Below are 27921 nucleotides of genomic sequence, written 5' to 3' on the forward strand. Positions count from 1 at the left end.
TCTTCAGCCGGCCCAGTGCGCATCGGTGCTCCAATACGTTCGGTTGGCGGCTACTGCGCGCAGTCTCCTCTAACACCCAGGCCGACGACGACTACGCGACGCAAACGCGAAATACACAGTCGTAAGTAGAGAGAAGTGTGTTTCGTCTGATCCGGGTTTTGCCACGGTCCGTCCTGTCGTAGCGTTGCCAACACTCGGAGCCAGCTGTGAAAGGGTCGACTCGTCCATTTCTAATTCACTACGCAAGCATCCGCCAACGGTGTACACACGCACACGCATTCACACGGTGAGTTACGCAGCAGACGTCGTTAGCGTTCGCGTAACAAGATGGTGTTCTATTATTAGAGAGGGCTTAGCAAAGCATGGCTTGCCTTTCGGTTCCACAGGCGCGGCCGCACAACCTCGCGATCGTGGCCAATCGGCTACGAGCCCTGACTTTTTACATACTACCTTTCTTCCTCCCGCACAATCGCCTGTCCCTTTTCCGGGACACGGTGATTTTTTTTCTCTCTTTCGAATGCCGTTAGGATCGTCCTTTTCTATACGCCTCGTGTATAATACATTCTTCATCGCGAGAAAGTCGGCGGGAGTCACGCTTTCCCGCTCGCAAGTGCGACGATCGCGTTGCGAAAAAAATATTCGGGTATAGCGTTCGCCGTTCGCTCGCTATTCAAATAGTCGTTTCTGCGCCATCTGCGGTAAGTGCCAATGAAATAGGTCAATGAAGGTTAGCGGCATTCGCGGCTGCACCGATCCGTGCGTGCAAAACGCGACAATATGCGAAGCGATCGCGCGGAACACGAGCCGCGTGAGAGTCGCGTCGAGACAATCATGCGGAAAATATGAAAATTCATATCGCTTTTCTTTCGCTTGGCCGCGATCGCTGCGTGACGTAAATGATTCATGATTCCCTGCGAGCAAGAGGATGTCATTCCGCGTGTCCGAAAAAAAGAGAGAGAGAGATTCATTAGAGATAATAGAATTCTCGTCTGCGGAACAAACAACTTTTACGACAAGTCGGCAAGTATTTTTGCATATCACGTGCCATTGTGCCATTGTATCGTTAAACCCTGCACTTGCCGGTCACACTTCTCCACATCAGTGTTGGAAACGAGATAAGTGGGGGTTCGCGCCTCGCGAGGGAGAAAGAAAGGTACGAGAGGGTAAAAGAGAAAGTACTGTCGAAGAGCCGGGCGGATTTATTGTCGCGGTTGTCCACAGTTTTTCCGCGTCTACCACGTGTCGGAGGATATATCGCTTAATAATAACGGAAGTCGCGAGTCGATTGCGGGTCATGCGAGTTGATAAATGATTTAATTGATATATCTTTTGTCTCGCACGCATTATGCACTTCCGCGTTGCGTTACACTTTTGCCAATCGCGGCTACATAATTTATGAGATACGTCGCAATAACTTACCGCAGGCGGTAATCAGGAAGTAAATTTAAATCAGTACAGCACGTGTGTGCGCGCGTCCGCGAAAGATACAAGCCACGTGGCGGAAAAGGGGTCAAACACCTCCGCGGAAGAGGGAGAAGCGAAACAATACTGTCGGTGATACTCGAATCAACACGTGGTCGTACACAAAAGTCGAACGTCTACAGTCGCGAGTTTCGCTTCATGTTCTAAAGTGCTTCTTGGAATATCTGTTATATTTCTTGAGGAAAACAGGTATTACACCTTGAAATGGTAACAAGCGGCAGTTAAATCTAGGTGCATAGGTTAAGAAAGTATATAATATTTTTTACGCCTCGAGTCGGCGGAACTGGACTTCGACTAACGTTTATGTGTTAATAGGTAACATTTGCGATTTCATTCGCTGACAAAGAAATTGACTTAATTAACCATTACTCGTCATAAATTTGCAACGCGAATGACTGTTGACGCAAATTAGTGTTTTTTTCCTCACTTATCACATATACATTATTTTTTAATCGTTTAATAATTTGTCATTAAAATGTGATTTTGTTATTTATCTGTTTTAAACAAAAAATATAGTTGAACAAAAATTTTATTTGGCAATTTTCAACTGATTAACGTTCGAAGTGCGAATATTAAAAGTTATGAAAAACACTTTCATTAATTTTAAATGCTCCTGATCAATGACGTATTTAAATTTTCACAAATTATAGATCGTCATTTATAACTTCAATATATCATTTATAATTTTTATCAGGTCTTGTGTGATTTTCACCGTTAATAAGCTTCTTCGTAATCTGCGCGAGAAACATAATTGTAACTGACCTTGTAACTGATAATTGTAACTGACCTCGGATTGCGCTTTGATCACGCGTATATATAATACAAACACCTACGCAAATATGTGCTTTCTTCAGGTGCTAAATCACGTTTGTTCGAAACACGTGCGTGGTGCAAAAGAAGGGTTTGAGCGTTCCTAAGAAAAAAAAAGAGAGAAAGAAAGATCACAAATCCCCGACATGCTATAACAATGCATTGCGCACCTATGGTCACTAATCTGAATGTAAACAGGCAGTTGTGTGTATTAAAGTAGGTAGTTGATGCCATGAAGTGCCGGATTTTCAGTGGCGATATTAAAAGACCCTTTCAAAAATTTATTATTTACTGAAAAAAAAATTTTCCTTTAACTTTACTTAACTAAGTAATAAACGTTAATGTTTTAAGCGCAAAATTAATACAAATATATACACAATATTACAAACACGAAGATATTATTTATTTTTTATTTTTCTTATTAATACTTTATGTCAGTTGAAATAATAGAAGTGCACTTATAGTGGAAAATGGTATATAAATAAATATATTAATATCTAAATATTTATAATACATACATCTTTAAGACATCTTATGTCTCAATTTTAGACATTATGTTGCTTGGGTTACTATAAAATTTTTTATATCTCCTATACATCTCCTAAAATTTTTTATATCTCCTATATATCTTTAAAACAAAATAATAAAAATCAACAAAATGATTTGGGATCTTTTGTAATGTTTCTATATTAATCCTTAATATTACAGTAGTTTTTCATTAAAATCCTAAATGTAGTTTAGGAGAAATTAAATATACATATTAAAAATAGGTATTAATCTCAAAGAACACGTATAAAAATGTCAGTTGCGAATATCTCAGCTTCCGAATGTCAACCATTCTCTAACTTTATAGACGTGTAGATAATATTTTCATCAATATGCAGCTAAAATTTAGAAGAATTCTTAAAGAAAATTAAGAGAATTCTTAAGAAAACAATTTTACGGACTAATTATCTTAGAGTATAAGATATAGTTACATTATATCGCCACTTAGAATATCGTACTTAGAATATCGGTTAATGTTTATAATCTTAATATTTTTACTTACAATATCTTATATTATTCTGTGGACGAAAACAACAGATTAAAATGCACGGAGCGGTAGGCTGCGTTGTTTTTTTCCTGGGTCAAAGTCCACTTCTTGAAACGAGATTTTCTTACTAGAACGTGATCTCACGCGACACACACTCACGTTGCACGCGAAAGGCGATTGCACTTTTGCGGCTCTGCCCGGACAGTTCATATCGTGCAGTTAAACGGGAAGACTGCTTGAAAATAAAGGAAAGAAAAAGAAATAAAGGTAATAATATATTAAAGAAAACGGCAGTAAAAATAATTTAAATTAAAGAAAGGTGTAGAGAAGAATTGTAGCAAGAAATGTGGAATTTTAGAAAGATAGAATGTAATCAATTTATAGGATTTATGTATAGGTTTATAAAATTCTAACAATTATAACGCAATTAAAATCTGTATACGAGGGCGGTCCGATAAGTACTTAGCCTACAAAAGAAAAACGAAAATTTTGGAAAAGTAGCGATTTATTTCTCAACATAGTCTCCTTTTAGCTCGATATACTTGACCCAGCGATGCTCCAACTTCTTTAACCCACCTGAAAAATACGTTTTCTCGAAGTCTGCAAAGTAGGCCTCCGTGGCGGCGATAACCTCCTCATTCGGCCAAATTAGTCGAATTGGACTACGAACTGCTGCCCCATCCACCGTTTTCTCCAAATTTGGCCCCGTGCGACTTTTTTTTGTTTCCAAACTTGAAAAAGTCACTCGCCGGGCAGAAATTTGAGTCGAATGAGAAGGTCATCGCCGCCACGGAGGCCTTTGCAGATTTCGAGAAAACGTATTTTTCAGATGAGTTAAAGAAGTTGGAGCATCGCTGGGTCAAGTGTATCGAGCTAAAAGGAGACTATGTTGAGAAATAAATCGGCACTTTTCCAAAATTTTCGTTTTTCTTTTGTAGGCTAAGTACTTATCGGACTGCCCTCGTACTTATATATCTGCTCGATGTATAAAACTGTACTAGAAATATTGTGGCTCCTAAATTATAGTTTATTTCATTATAAAATGATCTAATAAATTGATGACATCTGACTGTTACTCTAAAATTTTTTTTAAGATAATTAACAAATATGGTCGTTTTGTTATATCTAAGTTGATGTGAGCGAAAGTATTATTAACAAATTTCAAAAATCAATTTTGAGAAAGATTGTTACTTTTGTAATTAAATAAAAACACCTGTGTTAGACTCGTTCTAGTAAAAACGTATTTTAAAATTTTGCCCAAAGAACGTTTTGACGCTAATTCATCTTATTCCGATCTAATGGACTGTCGAACATTTTTCGGTTATCTAGTTTTCACACGGCGTACTATTTTTTTTCTTAAAATATCAAGTATAATACAATAAACGAATATTATTTGATCTTAAATCGTATTTGCAAAGCCATTGGAGAATTTTTTCCGAAAGCACATTTTTTCTTATAATAATAATAAGTTTGGTTTAAATCCAAATCATTTTCTTGACCTGACATCATAAACATCTTATTCAGACTCTATATTTCCAATTCTCACATTACAAGCTTAAAAATATTCATTAACATGAAAATGATAAAGCGATAAAGTCGAGCGATCTTACGAACTAGAGGGTGGTGAATTGAAAACTCGAATATAAATAAGACTAGAATTAAACAATGTAAAGTTATTATCATTTTGCATTTACACCATTACACACATTTGTCCATGTTGTGACAAGAAACTAAATAATATATAAATTTACATTCTGTGGTTCTTTGGCATTCATTAAAAGCTGTTTTTCATGCAATATCGTAGATATATATTCTGTCGTTAATTTAAATATCGTAACAACTCTATATATTCTATGTATATTACACATTTTGATGTAAATATGCGGTGACCCCAAACCGGTCGCGTCGAAGAAACGCATCCATAAACTAAGATATATGTGGGCTGGTCTGATTGGAATTTGACCCGAGGAAATTAGGTCAGCGCCTGGAAACTGTTAAATCTACGCACTGTGACTCACGGTGGCTTCGAAAATCTAAAATTATATTATATATTTGGCATATTTATCATATGACTCGACAATACATCGCTAATACAACGTGTGACGCGCAGTCGGAAAATAACTATGAGAACAAGTATTGCGAATAAGAAAAGTAATTTAACATCTTTGCAATAGCAACGGCGGATGAACTTTGATGAACCCGTTGCACCGATTTGCATATCCGTTTATTTACTCGTTCAATTTCATGCTCTCATCTCTTGATTTACGTTACGCTTACGCTGCATATTTTATTTACGATCTTGTTGCAGTAAAAAAAAAAGAAAAAGATAATATATCTCGCTTACCATCTTTTTAATGCTCGGCTTATATTTAAATGTTTTTATATCGACGAAATAACTGTGGCAGACAAGATCTTTGAAATGTAAATTTCTTGCTGCCGTTCTAGTCAGTAAATGCTAGAAGTTGTTCGCTAGCGTTATAGTCAATAAATTACTTGCGCCTCGCTTCGCTTAAATATAAATAATTTATCGAGACGTATGAGCGTCATATAAGCATGGAAACGGCTCATTTTTCTCATTTTCTTCTTACTCGACTTAAGCCATTAAAAATAAATCGGTTGCGAGAAATCATTTCAATGATTATCTGTTTGACATCGAAATAATATTTATTCGAAAGCTCCAATATTCTCTCAGTATTATCTTAAGGTATAGTGAAACGTGTGTTCTTAATATCACGCATGTATAAAGAACCTTCATGTAAGGTCCCATAAGAGACAATGATGAACGTACGAATTATTAATGGGCGTTATCGACAATGATAATGCGCAACATATTTTTTGCGGAAAAGGAAAGAAAATGCGAGAGAAAGAGAGATAAAAAGGAAGTGACAAAACGTTTCTGTTATAGAATTCTAACAATTATAAGCTTTGCACGCGAGATCTTGTTTCGATGTCTTATCTATTTGGAGCGTACAGTTGCTTTAAAATAACCGAAGCTTACCGATATCTGCGGTCTTATACAGTCACGTAAAACATTCAAGATGTGAAATATACCGAACTATCATAATTTGATACTCAGTAACTTATAAATGTTTTATGATATATAAAATAAATAAAGAAGTGAAAAGTACAACTATTCGAGATAATGTGAATAGACAGATGAAAAGTTCATATAATTCAACGATGATCACAATATATTATTATCACAATATGTTATAAATATGTTATCACAATATGTTACACTGAATCTCGTATGTTATATATTTCATCTTTCTCTCTTTCTCTTTCCTCTCTTTTTTACAACAAATGATATATAATCTTTATATTATAACGCTGAAACGTGTTATATTTTTTTATTGCTACTTTCCACCTATATTAATTTTGAGAAAAATTCCTAAATTCTAAAATGGATAATCTATGACTAATATTAACCCTTAGTTGACACACAGGGTTAAAAGTACCCCAGAGTGTTTTTGAACGCAAATTTTTCATAGTTGCGTGCCAAATTTGGTTCTGTGGCGTCACCTAGTATTAGTCGAGGCTTGACCCAATATTGATAAATAAAACAATTATACACATTTTTTCTCGCTGGGGTCCAAAATACCCCCTATAGCACGTACGTTATTATTTTGACGTGTGTCAGCTAAGGGTTAATGTGAAAGTTATTTCGAAGATATAAACGTTATTTCGTCAAAATCTAGTAGCTCTTGTTGAATATGAAAACATCAACCAACGACGTATGAATAGATATTAGTACCAATGTTCAAATCATAAGAAAACTTATTGAAACAAATCTCACAAAATATAAAGATATTGCACATAACTTATTGCGCCTAACGGATGTACATTCATTAGGGAATTAAACAAACTAAAAAATACATAGTCAAGTTTACATTTCCATAGGTCGATGCCTTTCGACGATAGCTTCATGCATATCACTTCTGCTATTAGCAACAAGACCGAGGTGAATTAAATACTACGTAAAAAACTGTTCACGTCAATAGTCTTCAATTGTGCAATTTTTTATGCAACGAAGCAAATATAATCTTTCCCTTTCTCTTTTTCCCATCTAACTTAAATATATTCCTGAAAAGGCAATAACAATCTACCACAACTGTCGTATTCTGAAAAAAAATGATAAAACTCAGCTGACTTTTAGGAAACAAAAATTTCCCCCCAAAAAAATTGACAAATTTTTTAATACATGTATCCGTAAAATGCATTTACCGTGATGTGACACATTTCATATGAAACAGAGCAATGTTTTAATCGCTAATTTTTATCTGAAAAGTTCTCTCTGACAGACACAAAGATATATCACTGTGTTTATTTTTCCAAGTGAAACGTTACAAAATCTATGGTGTGCTCAGTGCTCAACTCGGCCATGAATAGTCACGCCCATGATGATCAAAGTCCAGTAAAGCATCAAAAGTGCTGAGAATTATCATCGAATTTAGCCTTGGAAAAACAAAGTAGCTCGAACGGCGGAATCGCATTTCGTCAGCGCTTCAATTTTGAGACCTACTAAATTCTTTTCACTTTAACAATTCACACGTAATATCGTGAATACCTTTAAACAAACGGTCTTACGCAATTACATACTATGTCTACTAACGAAAATTATATAGCGAAGGGTCCTCCAATCGCGCGCAACAAAGCTGCGTCGCGTTTTCCTCGTAAAAATACCACTGTTTTTGTATGAATCTGAAGACTATATCGCGCTATACATGGTTCTTGTAAATGATTTTAGTAATACTCAATAATGAGAAAACGGAAGAATTTTCTTATATATATTTTCCGATGGAAAACTCGATAATCAAACTATAGTGGACATTATTAATGTAGAATAATTCATGGAGAAGAATATAAGGAGGCTCTGAAAATTTTTCGTGACATATTTCCAGTATATGAAATTTATTGCAATACGCATTCGAGAATTAACTTAGGATCGCCTAGATCTCTGTGTCCGTTTCGTCTTCGTCGGTCAAATTCCAGCCTGCGATGCGCAATTGCAACGCGATCTTAATCCTCGACATGTATAGTGTGACATGGCCTTTAAGTCGCATAATAGAACAACCATTTCATAGCTAATTGCAAGGTCTAATTATTTCTAATTTCTTATTTCTAAAGGCAGACATATTCGTTTCTACGGTAGAATGACGGACGAGCTCACGATATTATGATGATTATGTAATAAGCCTTGATAAACGCAATATACGATGTCTATATGCAAGACAATGCATCAGATAAGAAGAACGCTATATCACACGCTACATCGTGACAATGTCAATATGTAATTTTTTGTTTCGTCTTATCACGGTTACGAGAAATATTACGTTCGTACTGATTATACTTTTGCGCTATAATTATGTTAAGTTGCATTTTTGAATTTGCTTTTTAATTTCGCGACACTGCTAGTATCACTTCTGACATAGCGATGCGACGTTTTATTCTCTTTTGTTCCATTCTCGAAGTCATGAAGTTGCCTCTGATCCTTGAATTCCTCTCGTACGAACAAAAAATTTTAACGATTAGTGCAAAAAAAAATTAAGGATTAGAAATTAATATTTGTTCACTTATCACATATTTGACAATGATTCATCAACATTATTGCTCGGAAGTCCACACAGGGAAAAATATCATTCTACTCCTAAGGAAAACGATTACTCAGTTTCACTTTTCCTCCTTTCAAATAACTATCTCCAACAAAAAATATTTTCTTGATAATAGCCCTTAAATATCAAAAATTTTAGAGAAGCTCATTATCACGTAGAAAAAAAAATGTATTCTTGTTTCACGAATGTTATGAACTTTATCGGAAAAAAGTTAAATTCGGTTATTTTGAATAAGTAAATCGAGGTTTTAGTCTTTTTAGTCTTTTTAGTTTTAGTATTTTAACTTAATATTCTTGATTGAAGTACTAAACTTACTAGGACTCAGAATATATTTTTAATAAATTTAACGCTTACGATGAACTTATGGTATACTTGCAGATATATAAACTTATGAAATACTGTGAAACAAGTAATATTTACTTGAATGCAGTATTTTTTTGTGTGGTATAACCCAAAACTTTTCGGATTATACTCTCTGAAGACGTGAAATGTCCACGAGACATGAGCAACAAGAACCATGAAGGACAAATAACTCGGAAAACAAATTGAATAGCATTGTAATGTTCACCTCAAAAAAGAGACGATTTACTGACGTGTCACTTTGCTACGCGAAAATTTTTCCTGACCGGTCTGACCTGGCACTTTTGGTTTTACGTTTCGTTGACTATTTCCGGCTGGTCGTAATGGCGTTAGATCGAAGGTTACATCACATTCTTCAAAACGATGCATAAGCAATTGCGAGTGTGACGTCATGCCAGTCAAGAGTTACTACGTGTCTAGGCACGTCGTTGCTTCCCCACGAAAATGCGCGAATTTTCAACATGCGCATCCGTTCGCGTTGCAACACGAGCAAAACAAACATGCGCGCGTCGTCATCGTCTACACTTTTATGAGTTGACGTCTCCGGAATTAATTAAGCCCGCGCGGTATGTTTACCGTGCCGCGGAATCGAGACACTGTCGATCAGACGGCGGCATTAGCCGTGAATTCCACATATAACGCAATGTATATAAACGAAGTAGTTACGCGAATATATAATAACCAGGCATTTGTAGTCTGTATGTCGAAGATTCGTCATAATTTTCCTCTCGTCGGTAAGTCAATAGTCAAAATTGGGAGTAAACTCGTGAATGGAATCAACTGCGCCACGCGCGCTACCATTGTCTGATAAGAACAATGATACACGAACGAAATAATGCACATTCATCAGTTCGTGTATCAAAACGCGTGCGCATCACGATTACAACTGCTTCGGTGCGAAGGTCGTCTCTATGTTCATACTTGGAGCGATACAGATAATATGTCGACTATTGGCACTGCGTCGCTGCGTTAAAATTAATTATTTATCGTGAATAATACACCCATTGACGAACGATTAGCATCTTTGAATGACGATGATCGAGGATATCGACCGACATATTCGGTATATTTCCAATATCGTATATTTTTTTCTTTTTGCGTAAAATATGACTTATTTTGTTTGAAGACAGCAGACGACGTTAATAATATATGAGTTCCGTATGAGGCACATGAAGTTCAGAAGCAAATAGGATAGAAAATATAGAAGGCTACGTGTAAATCATGGTTAAAGACCCGTCGTCATGAATTTTCAACGTTTATGATTGTATTTGCAAATGAAGCATTTTATCTTCCCAACATTGCATAATGCATTATACATATACATATTGACACATATAACAAATATTTACTTTTGTCGTGTTATGCTACAATTCGTCATGATATATATTTTATCATGTAGCTTTTTTTAACGATATTCGACGGATCTCATGAAAAAATTAATCATGATTTAATTATAATTAAATAATTAATCAATGTACCCATGTGAAATTTGTATTCTATATTTAATAAAATATTCTCCATGCGCACTTACAAAGCCGCACAATGTTTGCATATGAAGCAGCGACTGAAAGTCTCATTTAGTAGCAGGAAATAAATAAATAAACATAAAGTGTTTCTTTTTTTATAAAGCGTTTAGTGACAAATACGAAGTTACGCTCCAATAAATGAGTTAAGGAATATGTCTTTCTTCGATGTGAATCGAGAATTCATTCGGACTCTCTTCGTAGCGGACTAGCGTTACAGTTCTCGGTTATTTTTGTCGTTTCTGTTTTCATTTTTATTTTCTTTTCTCTTGCTATTGAGTTCTGCTCTGAAATTTGAGACGACGGTGTTCCATCCTTAGTATTAACTCCTTCAAAGATATTCTTTTTTATTTTTAATTCTTTCGAAGATACATCGAGAATACCTCATTACTTTCTAATCGAGAGTAAAAATGCTAAATAATACGATAACAAATTATTTTATATTTGGACGCGTGCGTGTGTGTGTTCGGCGAGAGATATTCCATTTTTATCATTATGATTCGTCATTAAATACATATGTTGCTAAATATCTGGTTGACCCGCGCACCCGAAAAGAGGCACGTCTCAGCGTACTATCGAGAAGATAATGCCTCTCCGTCTGTAATATCGTGCTTTATCGTTCAGACTGAAATTGCGTTGATAGATACAGATATCTTTGCCTGACTGGTAGCTCGTGAAATATCTCGTACCGTCATACGTGGGTCAATAATGTAATCTGTTATCACTGTTCATTACATCCGGGTTGTGGAAATACAACAATGAACGAAGAAAAGCGAAATGCGATTATCGCGTCCTTCGAGGCTGAATCTTTCAACAATTAAAATACGAAAGTAATTACGCGAAACGCAACACTTGATAGATTATACGTCTAACACGTATTACTGTTCTTATCGCGAATTTTATCACTCTGTGATTATAACAAAGATGGACATATATGAATCACAAGCCCGAAAAAATGAAAGAAAGAGAAAAAGAGAGAGAGAGAGAGAAAGAGAGATGGAATAATTCAATTTTTATGCACATACAACGTAATTCTTTCCGTAATTATTCTGGTATAATAAATATCTATACAAGTGTCCTAGGATTAAAAACTATCGTTCGAACGAAATTTTGATAAACGAAAATTATTTTGTTTGGCATTAAAAATTCCTTGATATATACTTCTCATGCGATTATTCTGCGACACCCTGTATAATCAAATTTAGAATAATGGGTTGAGCAGAATGCGAGATACATTTTTCTTGTAAATGAAACGATGAAGCTTCAAGACAAACATCCATGATAGAATATCACAGTCGCAATTGACTGACGTCAAAGAGCGATATTAATACATTTTGACGGCACTATTTCTTTGCTTCGCGACGCAACTGTTAACATTACAAAGTTCGCGTAATTATCGTCAGAACGTACGGATCAAAATATGGGTCACCGATTAAGATACCTGATTGATCCTAATCCATCAAACTCTTCGCGTTTTTACGTTATCGTTATTTGGCGTCATCATTTCCTTCTCCATCTAATAAACTTACGATTACGTTGTGGAAACATTCGAGATAAATTGGAAGATTAAATATCAATAATCGTAACCGAATTAGCGTACAAAAGTTTAATGATGAGAGAAAGAGAAAGAGAGAGAGAGAGAGAGAGAGAGAGAATAATTAAATTTTTATGCACATACAACGTAATTCTTTGAGTAATTATTCTGGTATAATAAATATCTATACAGGGTGTCCTAGAATTAAAAACTATCGTTCGAACGAAATTTTGATAAACGAAAGTTATTTTGTTTGGCATTAAGAATTCCCTGATATATTCTCATGCGATTATTCTGCGACACCCTGTATAATCAAGTTTAGAATAATGGGTTGAGCAGAATGCGAGACACATTTTTCTTGTAAATGAAGCGACGCATGCTTGTCGTAAATAACAATCTACAGAGAGAATGAAGCCGAAACAAAGTCTGACAACGTACTTGAATAATTTGCCGAATGAATTTAAATAACTTTTATCTGGACGTGAAATTGGTTGTTTCTAGGATTACACAATCTTTATCTTATCTGATTTATGTATATTGGACCATTATTTACGTAGTTGACTGTTCTAAAAAATAGCAAAAAGAGGTACGTTCGCTACACGTGATTCATATTAACAACGAATTGGACTTGGGCTTCTGTGAATTAGCTCGATTATTATGCTGTCACAGTTCCAATATATTGTTCCAATATTCCTTGCGCGTTTGTAGCGAGTATCTAACACGACTTCATATATCGTAGCACTTTCTGACGTACGCAACGCGATAAACTCGGACTCGTATCTATATATGTGTCTCGCCGATGTAGGACGTCTCTCGCAGCGTGCCGAGAGTCGTCGCTGGTCCTTGTAATTTTCACTTTTTCGCGTTATCGTAAATAATACAATGGAGATAACTCAACGGTGACGCGCACATAACTGGCAAAACCCAGTAATCATGACATGAAATATTGCTGCGATGATTTTGTCGATCTTCAAGAAGGGGAGGGGGGAGGGGATGTGATCGAGCGATAATATATTAATAATATATTCTTATTTTAATTCTGTGCTCGGGCGTTTTTTATATCGCTGCGTAATGTTTTTGCTCTTGCAACTGGCATGACTATATTATTATCCGTTATGTAAGATACAAAGTTAATATGTCTTAATATCGAGCATTACGTAAAAACTGCCTGTCAACAAAGTTAACAAAAAATGAATGATAGGCGTAACTAGAATGACAATTCATTCGCACACATTTCAACTTCAGCTTTTAAATTTTTAATGAAAACATTGCGCACTTGTTCTCGTAATTGTATCTCGTTAACGGCCTTGCGGCTGCACTATTATTGACCGACACGTCGACCACTGGCTTCGTTCACGAATTCTTCCTGCCAAGAAATTTATTTCTCGATCCGTCGAGTTGACGAAACACGTGTTGCCGATAGATGAAACGTACGATACGACTTACTTGCGCAGTGGAAGAAGCTGGTTCGATACAGTTTAATTGCTATCGGTGGTATCGATAGATGGTCACCGAACGGAAGGTGAAAACTTTACTCATGTTACCTCGAAGACAAGTTCTCCTCACGCGCGTGTTCGAAAAAAGTGCGTGTTTAGCCTTCGTGTTTAACCTTGTCCTAGCTTATCCTGCTTCTAGTATTCATTACATCGCGCATGTCCCCTTATCATGCGAGGAATATGCAAGAAAATTTTAGAATATCGATTCATCGTAATTTTTATATTTCGCTATTATTATTTTTCTTACTTGCATTATACGATTTTGACTTTATCAGCGCATTTAAGTCGCACGACATGAAAAATAAATTTATTCATATATATATATATATATATATATATATATATATATGTGAATAAATTTATTTTTCATATATATATAGTTATTATCTTTGAAACGTATAATTATCTTACACATAGCTATACACATAGTTATACACATAAATTCATTTATATTCCGAGAAATAGTTCGGAGTTATTAATAATAAATTAAATTATTAATGATTAACCAGTTAAGTGTGTTTGACGACTATATCCGTCATGGAGATGTGGCAGAATCTTGTGTCATGACGACTATATCCGTCATGCGTAAAATTTGGTTACAATTTGATATTTAATGTGTAAATATATGTTCATGTTGAGTGACTGTGTAAATATTATTAATAAAATTGTTCATTTTCTAAAATAAAGTCGTCTTTTTGACCCAATATTTCAACAGCGCCACTTACTCTGTGTTTGACGACTATACCCGTCATCGCTTGATTATCGCGACACACACTGGTGGGCGCTTTGCAAAGAGATCGCCACAGTTAACTGGTTAATTTATTAATTTATAATAAATTACGGAAATGTATCGCATTATTCAACGTATCACTGTACCGACGAAGTGGTAATACAATAAAGAGCGTATAAATAAAAAAAAAATAGATTGAATTTTAAAGTAATTACATAAGTACAAGATAAGCAAATAGAATAATCCATAAATAGAAAAATACATGAAAATATATCTTTATTCTATTTTTACTTCTATGTATTTATACTTCCATGTATTTTTCTGTTAAAATAAAGAAGTTAAGATAAAGCATAGAATCATCGTAATATATAATTAGATAAAATTGTAATATATAATTAGGTAAAACAGGCAATTTGACATATTTTTAAAAAGATCTGCGTAAAAATAAATCGAGATTAATTTGAACCGACGGACACAGATATTAGCGCGTTTCAAGATCGCGTCCTAAATAACTTTGTACTCTAATGCTCTATGTAGTGGAATGTTTCCTTTTAGTCGGCTTCTTTTCAAGTCAAAGTCCAAACGATAACTATCTATAATTATAATTATACTATACTATAATTATAATAGAAAATTATCTGTACGATCTGGCTGAAGAAGAGACTAGAGTAAAGTATAAATAGAAACGTTTCATCCTATTTAGAGCGCAACGGAAGAACACAATTCTGAAGTATGCGAATTAACTTCTCTACTGACTCTTATTGGCCGTGATTCACGTTCATTTGGAGTTATTAAATTTTTAATTTAACAAGCTGTTACACTGGCAATGATAGTTTATTTGTTGTAAAAGTAAATAGCATAGCAACGATACAGAGATAAGATTAAATCTCATTTTAGCTCGTGTTAGAAGAAATTTACACATTCCTGAATGTATGAAACGGTCCGGATACGAAACGGATAAGTCTCTTATCAACAGTTTGTTATTGACAGGCGGCCACGAGCAATCAATTGAACTAAATCATGATCCATATAATTTTGATAAATCAAGATTGCGCAAATGACTAATAAAATCGTCGAGTTCAGTCACATCCATCAAACATCTCTGCGCGAGCGGATTACTACGATGACGCCTGATAAAAACGAGCCGTTGAATTATCGGCCGGACCACATCTCTATTTGTTAAATGATTAGGCGACCGAACAATACGTTTTCCACGTTTTGAGGTCTACGTTGCAACGTGGTAGATCGGAATGTGTTGGGAAGTCATGCGATTATTCGCTAAATTTATCACGACTCTTCCAGCCGGACGAGCCGTCGTTCAAAGTCCAAGGTTATTGACGATACGTTCAACCGAGAATGGTTACTACCTGCAGATTGCGCGGCGATGATAATCCAGGAGCGGAGAACGGCTCCGCTACATCGGAGTATCTTCCGATCAAACACGCGAATCGACAGGGAAGAAAAACACTCGATTCCTCATCCTATAGAAATATTTCTGCAATCACCGTTAGGAGCACCTCTGACTGCATTTTCTTGAAATTAAATACTAGAACCGATTGTTCACAATTTATCCACGTTTGTCCATCCATAATTCTTGTTTGTCCGACAAACAAAAAAGAGTCATTGCAAACAAACAGAAGTAAATAGACAATTTTTCATAACAGTCAAACATTATATATTTTCGTATTTTTCATAGATCTGGTATTCCGCTAATTAACTTCTTTACAAGTCATTGTATGCGTGTACGTGGTTTTTAGCATTATTTTAAATATTTTTCTACAAATATGCAAAGTTTTCCCTTGTAAAAAAAAACATAGATAAAATTGTTGAATTTCAAAACGTACTTTTGCGGCCTGTAATATATTTAAAGCGGTTAGGAATAAAATGTTATGAAACATAAAATGCGAACAGATAAGACTTTTATGGCACAACATACCTTTAAAATACAACCGTTGAACGAATTATAAAAAAGAATTTATAAGATCAATTTTCACTAATGATTTATAATTATTAAAAATAATTGCCAGATAATAAATGGACAATTAATAAAATTTTCAATTTTGATTTTTTTCAGATTTATCGGGCACTTTGCAACGATTCTGAAATTGCATAACGGGTGTTTACGTTTACTGCTTTTTTTTAAATGAATGTTGCCTGAATATTTGTTATGGGATTATATTAACTTTCATATAATAAAATTCATATTGATTCAGATCCGACCCTTAGAAGCGTTTTATAGAATTTCAACTAATTTTTTCGATTAGGCATTTTTTATTCTCACTCTAATAAGTTATAAACTATTTAAAAGTAAATAAAATATATCCAAAATATGTAAAATATCTGAAATATATGAAATATAATTTTTTACAAGCGTACTCGCGGAAGCATTAAAATATAGATCCGGTCGGATCCGACCAATCTTTTTATCTGATGGTTAAAAATAAAGATAACTCGAATTACGGAGAATAAGAAATAAATTAAACTTTTTCACACGTGCAATATAATTAACGTGCACAATAATTATCATAACATTTTTATTTAAAAATCAATTTTAAACCAAAGTTCCTAGTACTTTTTTGACACATTGTTGATCGGCAATTTTACTTAGAATTTCTCTCATGTCATCGGCTATTATTTCGTAATTGGATGTGGAAGTGAAACAATATTAATAAACTTTGATAAATTTTATTTAATATTTAACTTTTAATATTTCTTTTTGGTATGATAAACGGTGGCAATCACCTACGTATAATGGTACACAACAGGTTTTGCAAATGTATCTTGCTTCGATCGCGCAAATGTATCTTGCATCGATCACGAGTTTACTCATGGCCGGTCAGCAACGTTTGAGCAGAAAGACACGAGTTAACTCGTGACCGGTCAACAATGTGTTAATATTTTTTTTTTTTCGTTGAACGACATCACGAGAGATGTCGATCGTTTAAATACGGCACACGTGTGACGATCAATCAGTTAATTGGTCTGACTTTACGGTGACGAAAGAGAGGGCGAGTGAATACGATAGATAGCTAATTCTCACCCGAGGGATTGGCTATCTATCGTACTCACTTGCTCTCTCGTTGAAAATGCTGAAAAATACACGAACTGGAAAGCGTGACCGTCATTCCGCGTGCATCTCCCACGCGTGTTATCACCGATCGCTTTTCTCTTCGATGAAGTAGCACGCACGCTGATATTTCTTCGCGACTCTCGCAGTCTCGCAGTCAATGGTTAATTATAACTGTATTATATCGGTCTCCCGATCTCTCGTCGTCATCGTCGTCACCAAAGTGGTTCCTCCGTCGCCGTTCTCTCGATACTCCTCTCAATCGTGATGCGAGTGGAAATCGAGTGAAACGCGCGGACGGACTTTCTATCCGAGCGCCGTGCTTAGTACTCGTCCTCGAGACGACACGTACTAGAAGACTAGAAGAAATTATTATTTCGACGATAGCTTAGGTCTGTTCGTTTTCGCTGCACCGCTGAACTAGTGCAATAAGTTGAAGTGAGAAAACATATACTTGTCTCGCTTCAACTTATTGCACTAGTTCAGCGGTGCAGCGAAAACGAACAGACCTATAGATAACGTGCGCGCGAAAATTGTCGCGTCATCGTGCCCGTTTTGCAACGTCGTTGTTTAATAACGTAACACCGCCGTAATTTAGTCTAACATTTCGCGTCGTGCACCTCGCCGAAGTTTCTCATGGAACTTTCACTTCGCAACAACCGTCGATTCGCATGTAAATACACCAAAATAGTGGCATTAAATCGTGAGAACGCTGGAGGAAAGATGAAAAATCACTACCTATCACATAAGCCTCGTCTCTCGATGAAATTTTATCATATTGATCATATCTTGCAAAAAAAATGCGCGCCTGTTGAAAAAGTCTGACTCAATTGTGAACTCATGATCCCACTATTTTCCGACGTTTATAGCGATTCGATGCTGATTAGTTTTTTTCCAAAAGGCGGTTCAGCGGAAATTTAAATATGCCAAACATACATTTCCATTTAATCGCATGAAAGAAACGCATAATGTAGTTATATTATTGGTTTATTTCTAACAGTAATTAGCTTTGCATAATTTTATGTCGAAAACAAATTAAGATAAAAATTAATTTGAGAGTCTAATTTAAGAAACGTTATATATTTTCATTCATAATTTATATATTTTATATTAAACCTACGAAGGAGAGAGAGACAGAGAGAAATATATGTAATATATAAACACGTCATGCTTTTAATATTATCTTTTCATCACATGTAACGTTAAGTACTATTAAAAAATGGAAGAGGCAAGAAGGACTTAGAATCTATGTATAGAATCGAATATACTATATATACACGCATAGTGTTTCATAACACGTAAGATAATCTCTAGCGGTGAAACACATCAAGTTAATAAATTATTAAGTGCTGCTAATAGGAGAACAAACAGAAATAAGTAAATTCAATCAATAGAATGTGTGAAATCAATAAAGTCGGGAAATATCGAGGAGATATCGATGCATTGTTTATAAATATAGATCGAAGGCGGTCATTTCGAGCACCTCTTATGAAGGTAAGTATCTATACATTATTGAGGAGGACAAAAATAGCTGTAACTCTGAAACAAGGTCAAATAGGACACATATTTATATGAACTGAATTGTTCTTCTATTCTCCACCTGCTGAAATAGGTCCACATAAAATGCCCTCTATATATATATATATATTTCGAAACATTTAATGGGAGATGGGAGAGAGAAAGAGAGAGAGAGAGAGAGAGAATCTTTATTTTTATCTTTATCTTCGTAGAAAACCTATATAATAAAGAAACCTTCGATGGAGACGATGCGAACGCAGAGTCCCTCTTATTGGCATTCTTTCGAAATTCGAACGTGTCCGGCCTCGGTGAATCACATCACCTGCCGTGAGTTTAGAAGTGCGTCGAACTCGCGACCATATGATGCCCGGTGTTTACCAGCTTGTGGCGCGATCCTACGATGCGTTCACGCACCATGCGCACCGCAATTATGACTTTAAGTAAGGTCAACTGCTGTATCTGCGCCCACCCAGTATCGTTGTCGCTACAGCTACCACGTTGCAGCTCGTATTTGTGATGAATCGCTTCTTTTTTTTTTCGCGCGCGCGATCAAGCGCGATCCATCGATCCTCGACCGACTCGCTCCCTCCTAAATATTTCAGGCTTAATCCTTCGTCGCTCGAATTGTTTATGGGCAAACCTCAGAGACGTTTGAGATAAAATTATGTATGTATATACATACAAACATACGTTGAACTTTTCATGCGAATCAAGGAAAAACTATATTCGCGTACTATCATCGGCCACTTATCGATAACCACTGGCCATTGGTAATTATTGAATATTATATTTTAATTAATAATTGACGGTCAATATCAATCAAATCTCCCGAAGCAAACGATCGAATTAATTAATGTCCGATCGAATTAATTAATGCTACATTGATCTGATATTTCAGGCTTTTGCGGTTTAAGTAAATATTCAATTTGGTTTTCGAGTTACCATCGTGTTCTTCATGGACTTATTGCGACTTCGCACACAGTTTTGAGTCATTTCTCACTCGATGAAGAAGTGAACGGTTTAATGTTTTAGAAACGTCGGCGACAAATCCGTGAAGGACATTGTGATAACTTGAAAACTATAAATTGAATATTAATTATTAATATTAATTATTAATTATTTCTATAGACATTTCCTTACCTTATCAGAAACTCTCGCCGCACCAATGTGGAATGTATGCTTGATGTATCTCTATATAATCTGTGCAGGAAGGTGTTAACAAAGAATGGCGGAAGCCCATTCGGCCGTAGCATTCAGCTTTTCCATAACCCACGAAGGATGGGATGTGAACTTCGACCGAGAAGTACTTCACTTGGTGTGGCAGTCCGGCGTGCGGTCCTGGAAGAAGAGACTCTTTAGGTTCCAGGTGAGCCGTGCGGTTGAAAATCTAGCGACGTTCAGGAAATGACGATTGATGATATCGACTGTGAACAAACGCATATATCATTTCCAGAACAACCTGAAGAGCGGCGTTTATCCGGCATCCTTGGAGAGTCTGTGGATCACTGTGATTACCGTAACGGCGATACACTTCGCCGGTTACAAGGTTCCATATGACCTCGTTGGGAAAATTTCACCGTATCTTTCCGAGTGAGTCCCGATAGCGATATCCTTATCTTGGTTTCGCGTATTACCTCGTAATTTATTGCACGAATCGATGCTGATCTTCTTCGCAATTAATCATTGTCTTTTCTCTCTCTCTCTCTCTCTCTCTATCTCTCTTTTCCCGCGACAGTTCGTCGGTGCCCGCGCATCTGGCAGGATCGTTCGTAGTCGGCCTGTTCTTGTGGCTGGCGGTCATATACGTGATTCGGTATATCCTGAAAATGTTGCTCATGTACAAAGGGTGGATGTACGAGGCGAGAGGTAAAGGTCGCAAGATATCGCTGCTCACGAAACTCTGGCTGCTGCTAGTGAAGATATTCTCCGGTTGGCACAAACCTATGCTGTACAGCTTTCAAGGATCACTTCCACGATTGCCGCTGCCATCCGTGGCCGGCACTATGGCACGGGTTAGATCCGCTAAAGCGGTTTTATTAAATTATATATTAAGAAGAGAAGCTTTCTCTCCGTTACTATACACGTAAGATTTAAGTTCAAACGCAATTATAGAAAAAATGCATTAGCGTGTTATAATAAAGTTTTAACATCTTGCGGCCCACCGAAGCGAATACAATATCGTCGTGCGAATTTTTGAATTGCAATTCACCGACGATATAGTGACGTTGCAATATGAGGACAAATTAATATTAACGACACACACACACACACACATCTATTGGTTTTTTATAGCTGAATTGGTTGCATTAATTCAAGAAATTTACACATGCTGAAGATCTTGTAAGCACGCTTTATATGTTTCGATGCATATATAAATTTCCTGACTAGTACAGCCAGTTCAGCCATAAAGAACAGACCATTTGATCGGAGGTAAATGTGTGGAGAAAAATAAAAACTTAATCTAGTAACCTAGTAGTAAAAATTATATCTTAGTGATATTAAAAGAATTTAAAATATCAGGAGAAAGCTATAATCAAGCGTTATAAAGTGACGAATATAATTATACGACAGAATTGAAAGACAACAAAGCGCAAAAATATTAATTAATAGAACTATGTGCGATGGAGATTTTTCATCAGACGATTATGTTATTACATCTTCAGAAGGTCTATAAATTTTCTTATAGTCAATTATAATAGATAATATTCATAGTATAACAATATAATTTATCATCTGGAAATCTCAAAAAGCGATGTTTATAATCTCAAAGGATCCAATATTCGTACGTTTCACTTTTCTTAGCTAGAACATCTGAGTTAGAACTATTTTTGACTGTCTGAAACAAATGAAAAAACAAACGCAAATATTTAAATTTATTATGTTCGTTGGTAAGAGAAAAATATGGACTTTACGATTAAAAATGCTTTAATTTTAATAAATCCTTTTACATCGGTATTTATTTGCAGTCGAAAATGTACAGCTAAGTATGAGTCATAAGTTCAGTTAACACGAGTCAAAGAGCTCGACAATGTCATACAGGCCGCAAAATGTTAATATCGCTTAGAATCGATATTTTTGTTTTGTAATTTGTAATTTTGTAATTTGCTATCTTGTATAAGTGATACTTAAGATTATTACAACTGCGTTCGGGCTTTTATTCTTCTCTTCTCACTTATATGATATTGTGATATAGAGCTTCGATTATAATCCTATTTAGGTACTCAATTGCTTCGATTTTAATTATATTTAGACACGAATAGATACTTTCATACATTATCACACATATAAATCGAATTCGCTATCACTATTTATGTTTTACATTTCATATTATTCTCATTATTCTCTGTTTGTCGTCGTTAGTTATGGAGGACTCAAGGTATTGTGTTTAAATAGTATCTGAGGAGTGTACGGCCATTATTGGACGACGAGAATTATGCTCGTATGGAGAGGCTGGCCAACGAATTCCAAAACGGTATCGGAAATAAACTGCAGCGTTACTTGATCCTCAAGTCCTGGTGGTCCACCAACTACGTGTCCGACTGGTGGGAGGAATACGTTTACCTGCGCGGAAGGTCTCCCCTGATGGTTAATTCAAATTTCTATGGAATCGACGCTATCCTCACGCATCCTACGACTGTGCAAGCCGCGCGCGCTGCATCCGCTATATATTCTTGCTTGCAATACAGACGCCTTATCGAACGTCAGGAATTAGAGCCGGTTGGTAGTCTTTTCGTTATGATTATAGTTGAAAAGAAAAACGCTTTTTCCTCGGAAAGAAACCGAAAAAGTCCGCGGAAAAATTGAAAAATGTAATTGTTTTCTCCGATTCTTTCGTTCATGAAACGAAACCGAAAATAAGTGCGAGAAATTGAGAAAATCGGTTTTTTTCCGAGTCTTTAAAACCATAGTTATGATTACATCCGAATTGTTACGTTCACAAATACGACTCATCCTCAAAGAATAATGTAACCATTTTCAGATTTTAGTGCAAGGATTAGTGCCGCTGTGTTCTTGGCAATATGAAAGGCTGTTCAACACCACGCGCATTCCGGGAATCGAGGTTGATAAAATCGTGCATTACCAGGATACCAAGCATATCGTAGTATATCATAAGGGCAGATACTTCAAAGTTCTTATTTACTATAGAAATAGAATTTTGCAAGCCTGTGAAATAGAAATGTGAGTCTTTTGGGTTCTTTTACCAAATATTGTACGCACACGTTACGATAATATCGTCTTACAGTCAGATTCAGCAAATTTTGGATGACCAATCGGAGCCGTCAGATGGAGAGGAGAAGTTAGCTGCTCTGACAGCTGGTGATAGAGCCGCCTGGGCACAGGCTAGGCAGAAGTTCTTCGGAAAAGGTGTAAATAAAATTGCCTTGGACTTAATCGAGAAGGCTGCGTTTACAGTCACTTTGGATGATGTCCCTTACGAATACGATCCAGTACGTTATTCAGTACAATATATATATATATATATGTTGTGAATGGAAGAAATGGAAATAATTCACAAAATGATGGAACTGTATTGTAATTTCGTATTTTAGAAGCATCCAGAGAAGTTAGACAATTATGGTAAGATTCTATTACATGGAAAAGGATACGATCGGTGGTTTGATAAATCTTTCACTCTGTGCGTTGGTAACAACGGAAGGGTGAGTAATAAATATATCTGCAGTCGTGTGCCAGAACTAGTTGATATTAGTCTCGTTATTTTTGTTCACAAAAATGATCTCTCTTTACAGATCGGTTTCAATGCAGAACATTCCTGGTGAGTATGTCTTGGCCGCAATGCAAAATGTTGAGAGACAGATCGTTTATTTTTTTATCAAAATTTTTCGTTTTATCGTTATTATCGAAATGTGTTCCGTGCATACATCAGGTAACCAAAAAAGTTCGTGCAGTTTTCAGTAGAGTTCGCTGCAATGACTTGTTTTATTTTACAGTGGTTTACAGAGCTCGATGTCTTATATGCGTCATAAGGCACAGATACACGTCAGCCAATCGGTGCGCTCTAACTTGATGCGTACTCTTTTTTTTTTGTAGTTTAACTTCTATCATATAAAAAAGCGAACGAACTTTTTCAGTTACCCGATACATATGTCCCCCCCCCCTACTTCACACAGAGATAAACATAGAGCGAATATTATAATCAGACCAACATTTTGAGTCATGTATAAAACGCAAGTTTATTCCATTGCATATAATGATACGTGTAAAATAAAACACCACATATAATGATAAGTAATGAGCAGGGCAGATGCTGCGATCATGTCACATTTGTGGGAGCACGTGATAAGCTCGGAGTTCGTCAGTGAAAAGTAAGAATCACAATTTATAAACTATATATCGTCTATATATCTTGCATATTTATCTCTCTTCTGTTTCCATAAGATAACTTGTACTATCTACTCATTGTGCGTCAAGAACTTCTGTCTGAAGTTAATTTAGATTGTAATGCATAAGTGTTGTTTCCCCCGAGTAAATCTTTCGAACCACCCAGTGCTCTTGCAACAAAGTTATCTCTGAAGGTCTATGGGATGTTGGTGCTATGCCTATGTTTCGATCTCCTAAATCTAATTCCTGGAGGTTATCGCTCCTCTCTTGAGTATTTCTTACCTATGAGTGTTCCTCCTGTTTCTTCTCGCACTGTAACGTTTCTTTCTGATGTGCTTGCTAGGGCTGATGCACCGGTGATGGGAACTCTGTGGGAATTAATTATGGCTACTGATAACGAGATTGGGTAATCTTTTGCATTGTTACATATAGGGAAGACAAAACGTGACGAATCTCACTAACCACGCAGAACTCCTACGCATAATTTTTATCCTTTTGCGCAACTGTATTGCAATTTGATCAATTATAATCTTTAGTTGTAATCCTTATTGTATGTACAAAGATACTTCTTGTCTCTTACATAATACTTTCGCATGATAAACTCGCTAACATCTTTTTTGATGTTTGTGTTAACATGCGCGGTCGTCAAATCGCGTATCGTGAAAATGTGTCATGAAGATTATCTACTCGAAATAAGTGCTAAATTAATTGACTGATAATGAAACAATTAACGAGCAATTAATACGAGCAATTAAAAGATATTCTGTATTTGCATAGAGTTTTGTTGCATGTACGTGGAACATATTTCGTTTCTTTCTCGGGTTATCCGTAAATCGGATAAACCGAGTTTAAACAAAGTGTGACTGTAGCGTAGGAAAGTCTATTGATTTATGGTACTTTGGCCGTGTTAAAAAGTAGATGCATGTTATCCAGGTATAAAGACGGTCACAATATAGGCACTCCGGAGTTTACACCTCCCGCACCGAGTCGACTGCAATGGGATCTGAGCGCCGAGTGTATCGAGGCCATTGAGAAATCCTACCAGGTAATATAATATAGTAGACTCCCGTATAACGCGAGTTCTTACAACGCAAATTCCTATAACTCGCCAAAGATGTTGCGACTGCTGTTTTCATATATTTTCGCGCGATTCTTCGTACAACGCGCCGACTTTTTCTGTTTCATCGTTGTTTTGTTTTTTGACGCGGTCACTCTTAATATAACGATAACGAGAGGTATTTTTCAAAAGTATTTATAAAATTAAAAAAAAACAATACATAAATTTGTATGGTTATATTTTTATTAAATTTAAATACAATAAAAGATGTTTCAGTTAGCATAGCAATAATCATTTCAAACGTGTTACTTTAGATTATATGCGTTATGCGAGAAAAATTCCCGTACAGCACGATTTCCTATAACGCGAATTCATATAGCGCGTAACGTATTAACACGTTAACTGCCACGCGCATTTCGGAGGAAATCTCCGTCAGGCCAAATCCATTAAAATTTTTTGATAAGAAATATTTAAGTATATTAATTATACGATCCAGAAATTACTTATTAAACTATGTAATTTTTTAAGTTTTATGTCGTACTTTATACTATCAGTCACCGGTGACTGACGCAGCCTAAACGGAAAGTTCAGTGTCAGTCGCCGGTGACTGACGTGGCATTCAACGTGTTAACTGCATTATACGGGAGTCTACTGTAATTATAATCCCGTCTCTCACTTAAAGACGACTGCTTCTTGTGTACTTTACTGTTCCCTGGGTCGACAGTCGACACACGATTTTCAAGCTTATGCGTGCATACGATTAAGGTCGAAAATCAATAAATTATTTTAATTATAATAATAGATTTATAATAGATCTAATTATAACAGTTTCGACGTTGTGTGTATGTAAATGTCTGAGGCTGAAAATCGTGTAATTTTCGATCCGTGGAATAGTAAGGCATATACAACACAGTGTGTACAATTATGATGACGTAAATCGACTTGTTTATTCAACAGGTAGCGCGTAATTTATTGAGCGACTTGGAGCTGCGGATTTACGTGCACGATGCTTACGGTAAGGGCCTGATGAAGTGTCATTCCATATCGCCGGACGCTTTCATACAAATGGCTCTGCAATTGGCGTACTACCGCGACGCCTCCAAGTTTAGTTTGACTTACGAAGCCTCCATGACGAGATTATTCCGGGAAGGCAGAACAGAAACGGTCAGGCCGTGCACTATCGAGTCCGCTAAATGGGTGAAGTCGATGGGGGATAACAAGATGACGGTATGGACGAAAATGAATCGAGATCGAGGCAAACCAAGATCCACCGCTCGGATCTTTGTGTATCTTTAACGTATTCTCTCTTCCCGACATAGGCGGAGGAAAAGATAAGACTATTGATGACCGCGGTGGCGCAACATCAGAAAGGCTATCAGGATGCTATGTGCGGCAAAGGGATAGACAGACACTTGTTCTGCTTATACGTAATATCAAAGTACTTAGAAGTAGATTCACCGTTTTTGAAGGTACTTGACCATTCCATTGTACGACTATATATCGTGCGCGTTCCATCGACGATTCCGGCAAATGGTTTTGTGCAATGCTCGCTTGCATTTGCAGGAAGTTTTAAGCGAGCCGTGGAGACTGTCGACGTCGCAGACTCCACATGGCCAAACTGCAAGACTGGACCTGAAGAAGTACCCCAATTGCATCTCAGCAGGCGGCGGATTCGGTCCTGTGGCTGACGACGGTTACGGCGTTTCTTATATAATTGCGGGAGAAGATCTCCTATTCTTCCATATCTCTAGTAAACAAACGTCGCCGAATACGGTAAGATAACCCAGATAAAAGTGTATAGTTTTGGTACATGTTTTGGTCTTGTTCATTTATGTTCGTTTTCTTCTTAATATTTATCATATGTCACATTTTTATATTTATAATGAAGAGCTATTTATTTATTAAATGTACAATTATCAATTTGTTAAGTACTCATGACGCTTGAATATTTACAGAATGCTGCCAGATTCGCGAAGCAGATAGAAAAAGCACTTGGTGATATGAAAGACTTGCTAGAACAGAAGAAGAAAATACACCAGAAAAACGGATCTGCGTAATTTATTCGTTATCAGCGATAGTCGCAAAAGAGTAATTATAACCTATATAGTGAAGTAGAATTTATGCCTCCGGAACTTCTTTCTGGTGTATGAAAAGATTGAGAGAACAATGTAAATATAATTTAATATATTTACATAAAAATATAATTTAATACAATAGTTTTTTCATATAAACGTTTATTTTGGTAGATAGAAAAATAATGGGCCCAAAATTTTCAAAATGCAGCGTCAATAATTGCAAGTAGAAATAAAATTTTACAGTCATTTTCATATTCGTTGTATACACGTCATCATCAAATAGC

The 27921-nt window shown here is 36.1% G+C and overlaps 1 protein-coding gene across 5 annotated transcripts; it reads left to right on the forward strand.

Moving 5' to 3' along the window:
- LOC106750933 (carnitine O-palmitoyltransferase 1, liver isoform) lies at nucleotides 1-27800 on the forward strand. Of its 5 annotated transcripts, XM_014631601.1 has the most exons (17): nucleotides 1-121; nucleotides 183-286; nucleotides 20374-20531; nucleotides 20619-20755; nucleotides 20901-21177; nucleotides 22559-22882; nucleotides 23145-23344; nucleotides 23409-23613; nucleotides 23716-23823; nucleotides 23914-23939; nucleotides 24424-24489; nucleotides 24849-24911; nucleotides 25439-25550; nucleotides 26520-26789; nucleotides 26882-27031; nucleotides 27126-27335; nucleotides 27518-27619. In XM_014631601.1, the coding sequence occupies exons 3-17, from the start codon at nucleotides 20391-20393 to the stop codon at nucleotides 27617-27619; spliced, it is 2391 nt and encodes a 796-aa protein (XP_014487087.1). In that variant the 5' UTR covers nucleotides 1-121; nucleotides 183-286; nucleotides 20374-20390. The 5 variants fall into 5 exon arrangements, with proteins under 5 accessions (XP_014487087.1, XP_014487090.1, XP_014487091.1 ...); XM_014631604.1 differs by lacking the exon at nucleotides 24849-24911 and having other exon boundaries at nucleotides 27518-27800; XM_014631605.1 differs by lacking the exon at nucleotides 24424-24489 and having other exon boundaries at nucleotides 27518-27800.
- Nucleotides 27801-27921: the final 121 nt, after the last annotated feature.

This window comes from Dinoponera quadriceps, unplaced genomic scaffold (genome assembly GCF_001313825.1).
Source record: "Dinoponera quadriceps isolate SergipeBrazil2010 unplaced genomic scaffold, ASM131382v1 scaffold4681, whole genome shotgun sequence".
Lineage (NCBI taxonomy): Eukaryota > Metazoa > Arthropoda > Insecta > Hymenoptera > Formicidae > Dinoponera > Dinoponera quadriceps.

Bases quoted from the DNA above. Each gene is read 5' to 3' on its own strand.
- LOC106750933 (XM_014631601.1), top strand. From the start codon at position 20,391: ATGGCGGAAGCCCATTCGGCCGTAGCATTCAGCTTTTCCATAACCCAC. The intron at 21,178-22,558 runs GTTAGATCCGCT...GTGTTTAAATAG, and splicing joins TGGCCGGCACTATGGCACGG to TATCTGAGGAGTGTACGGCC. The intron at 27,032-27,125 runs GTACTTGACCAT...TTGCATTTGCAG, and splicing joins TAGATTCACCGTTTTTGAAG to GAAGTTTTAAGCGAGCCGTG.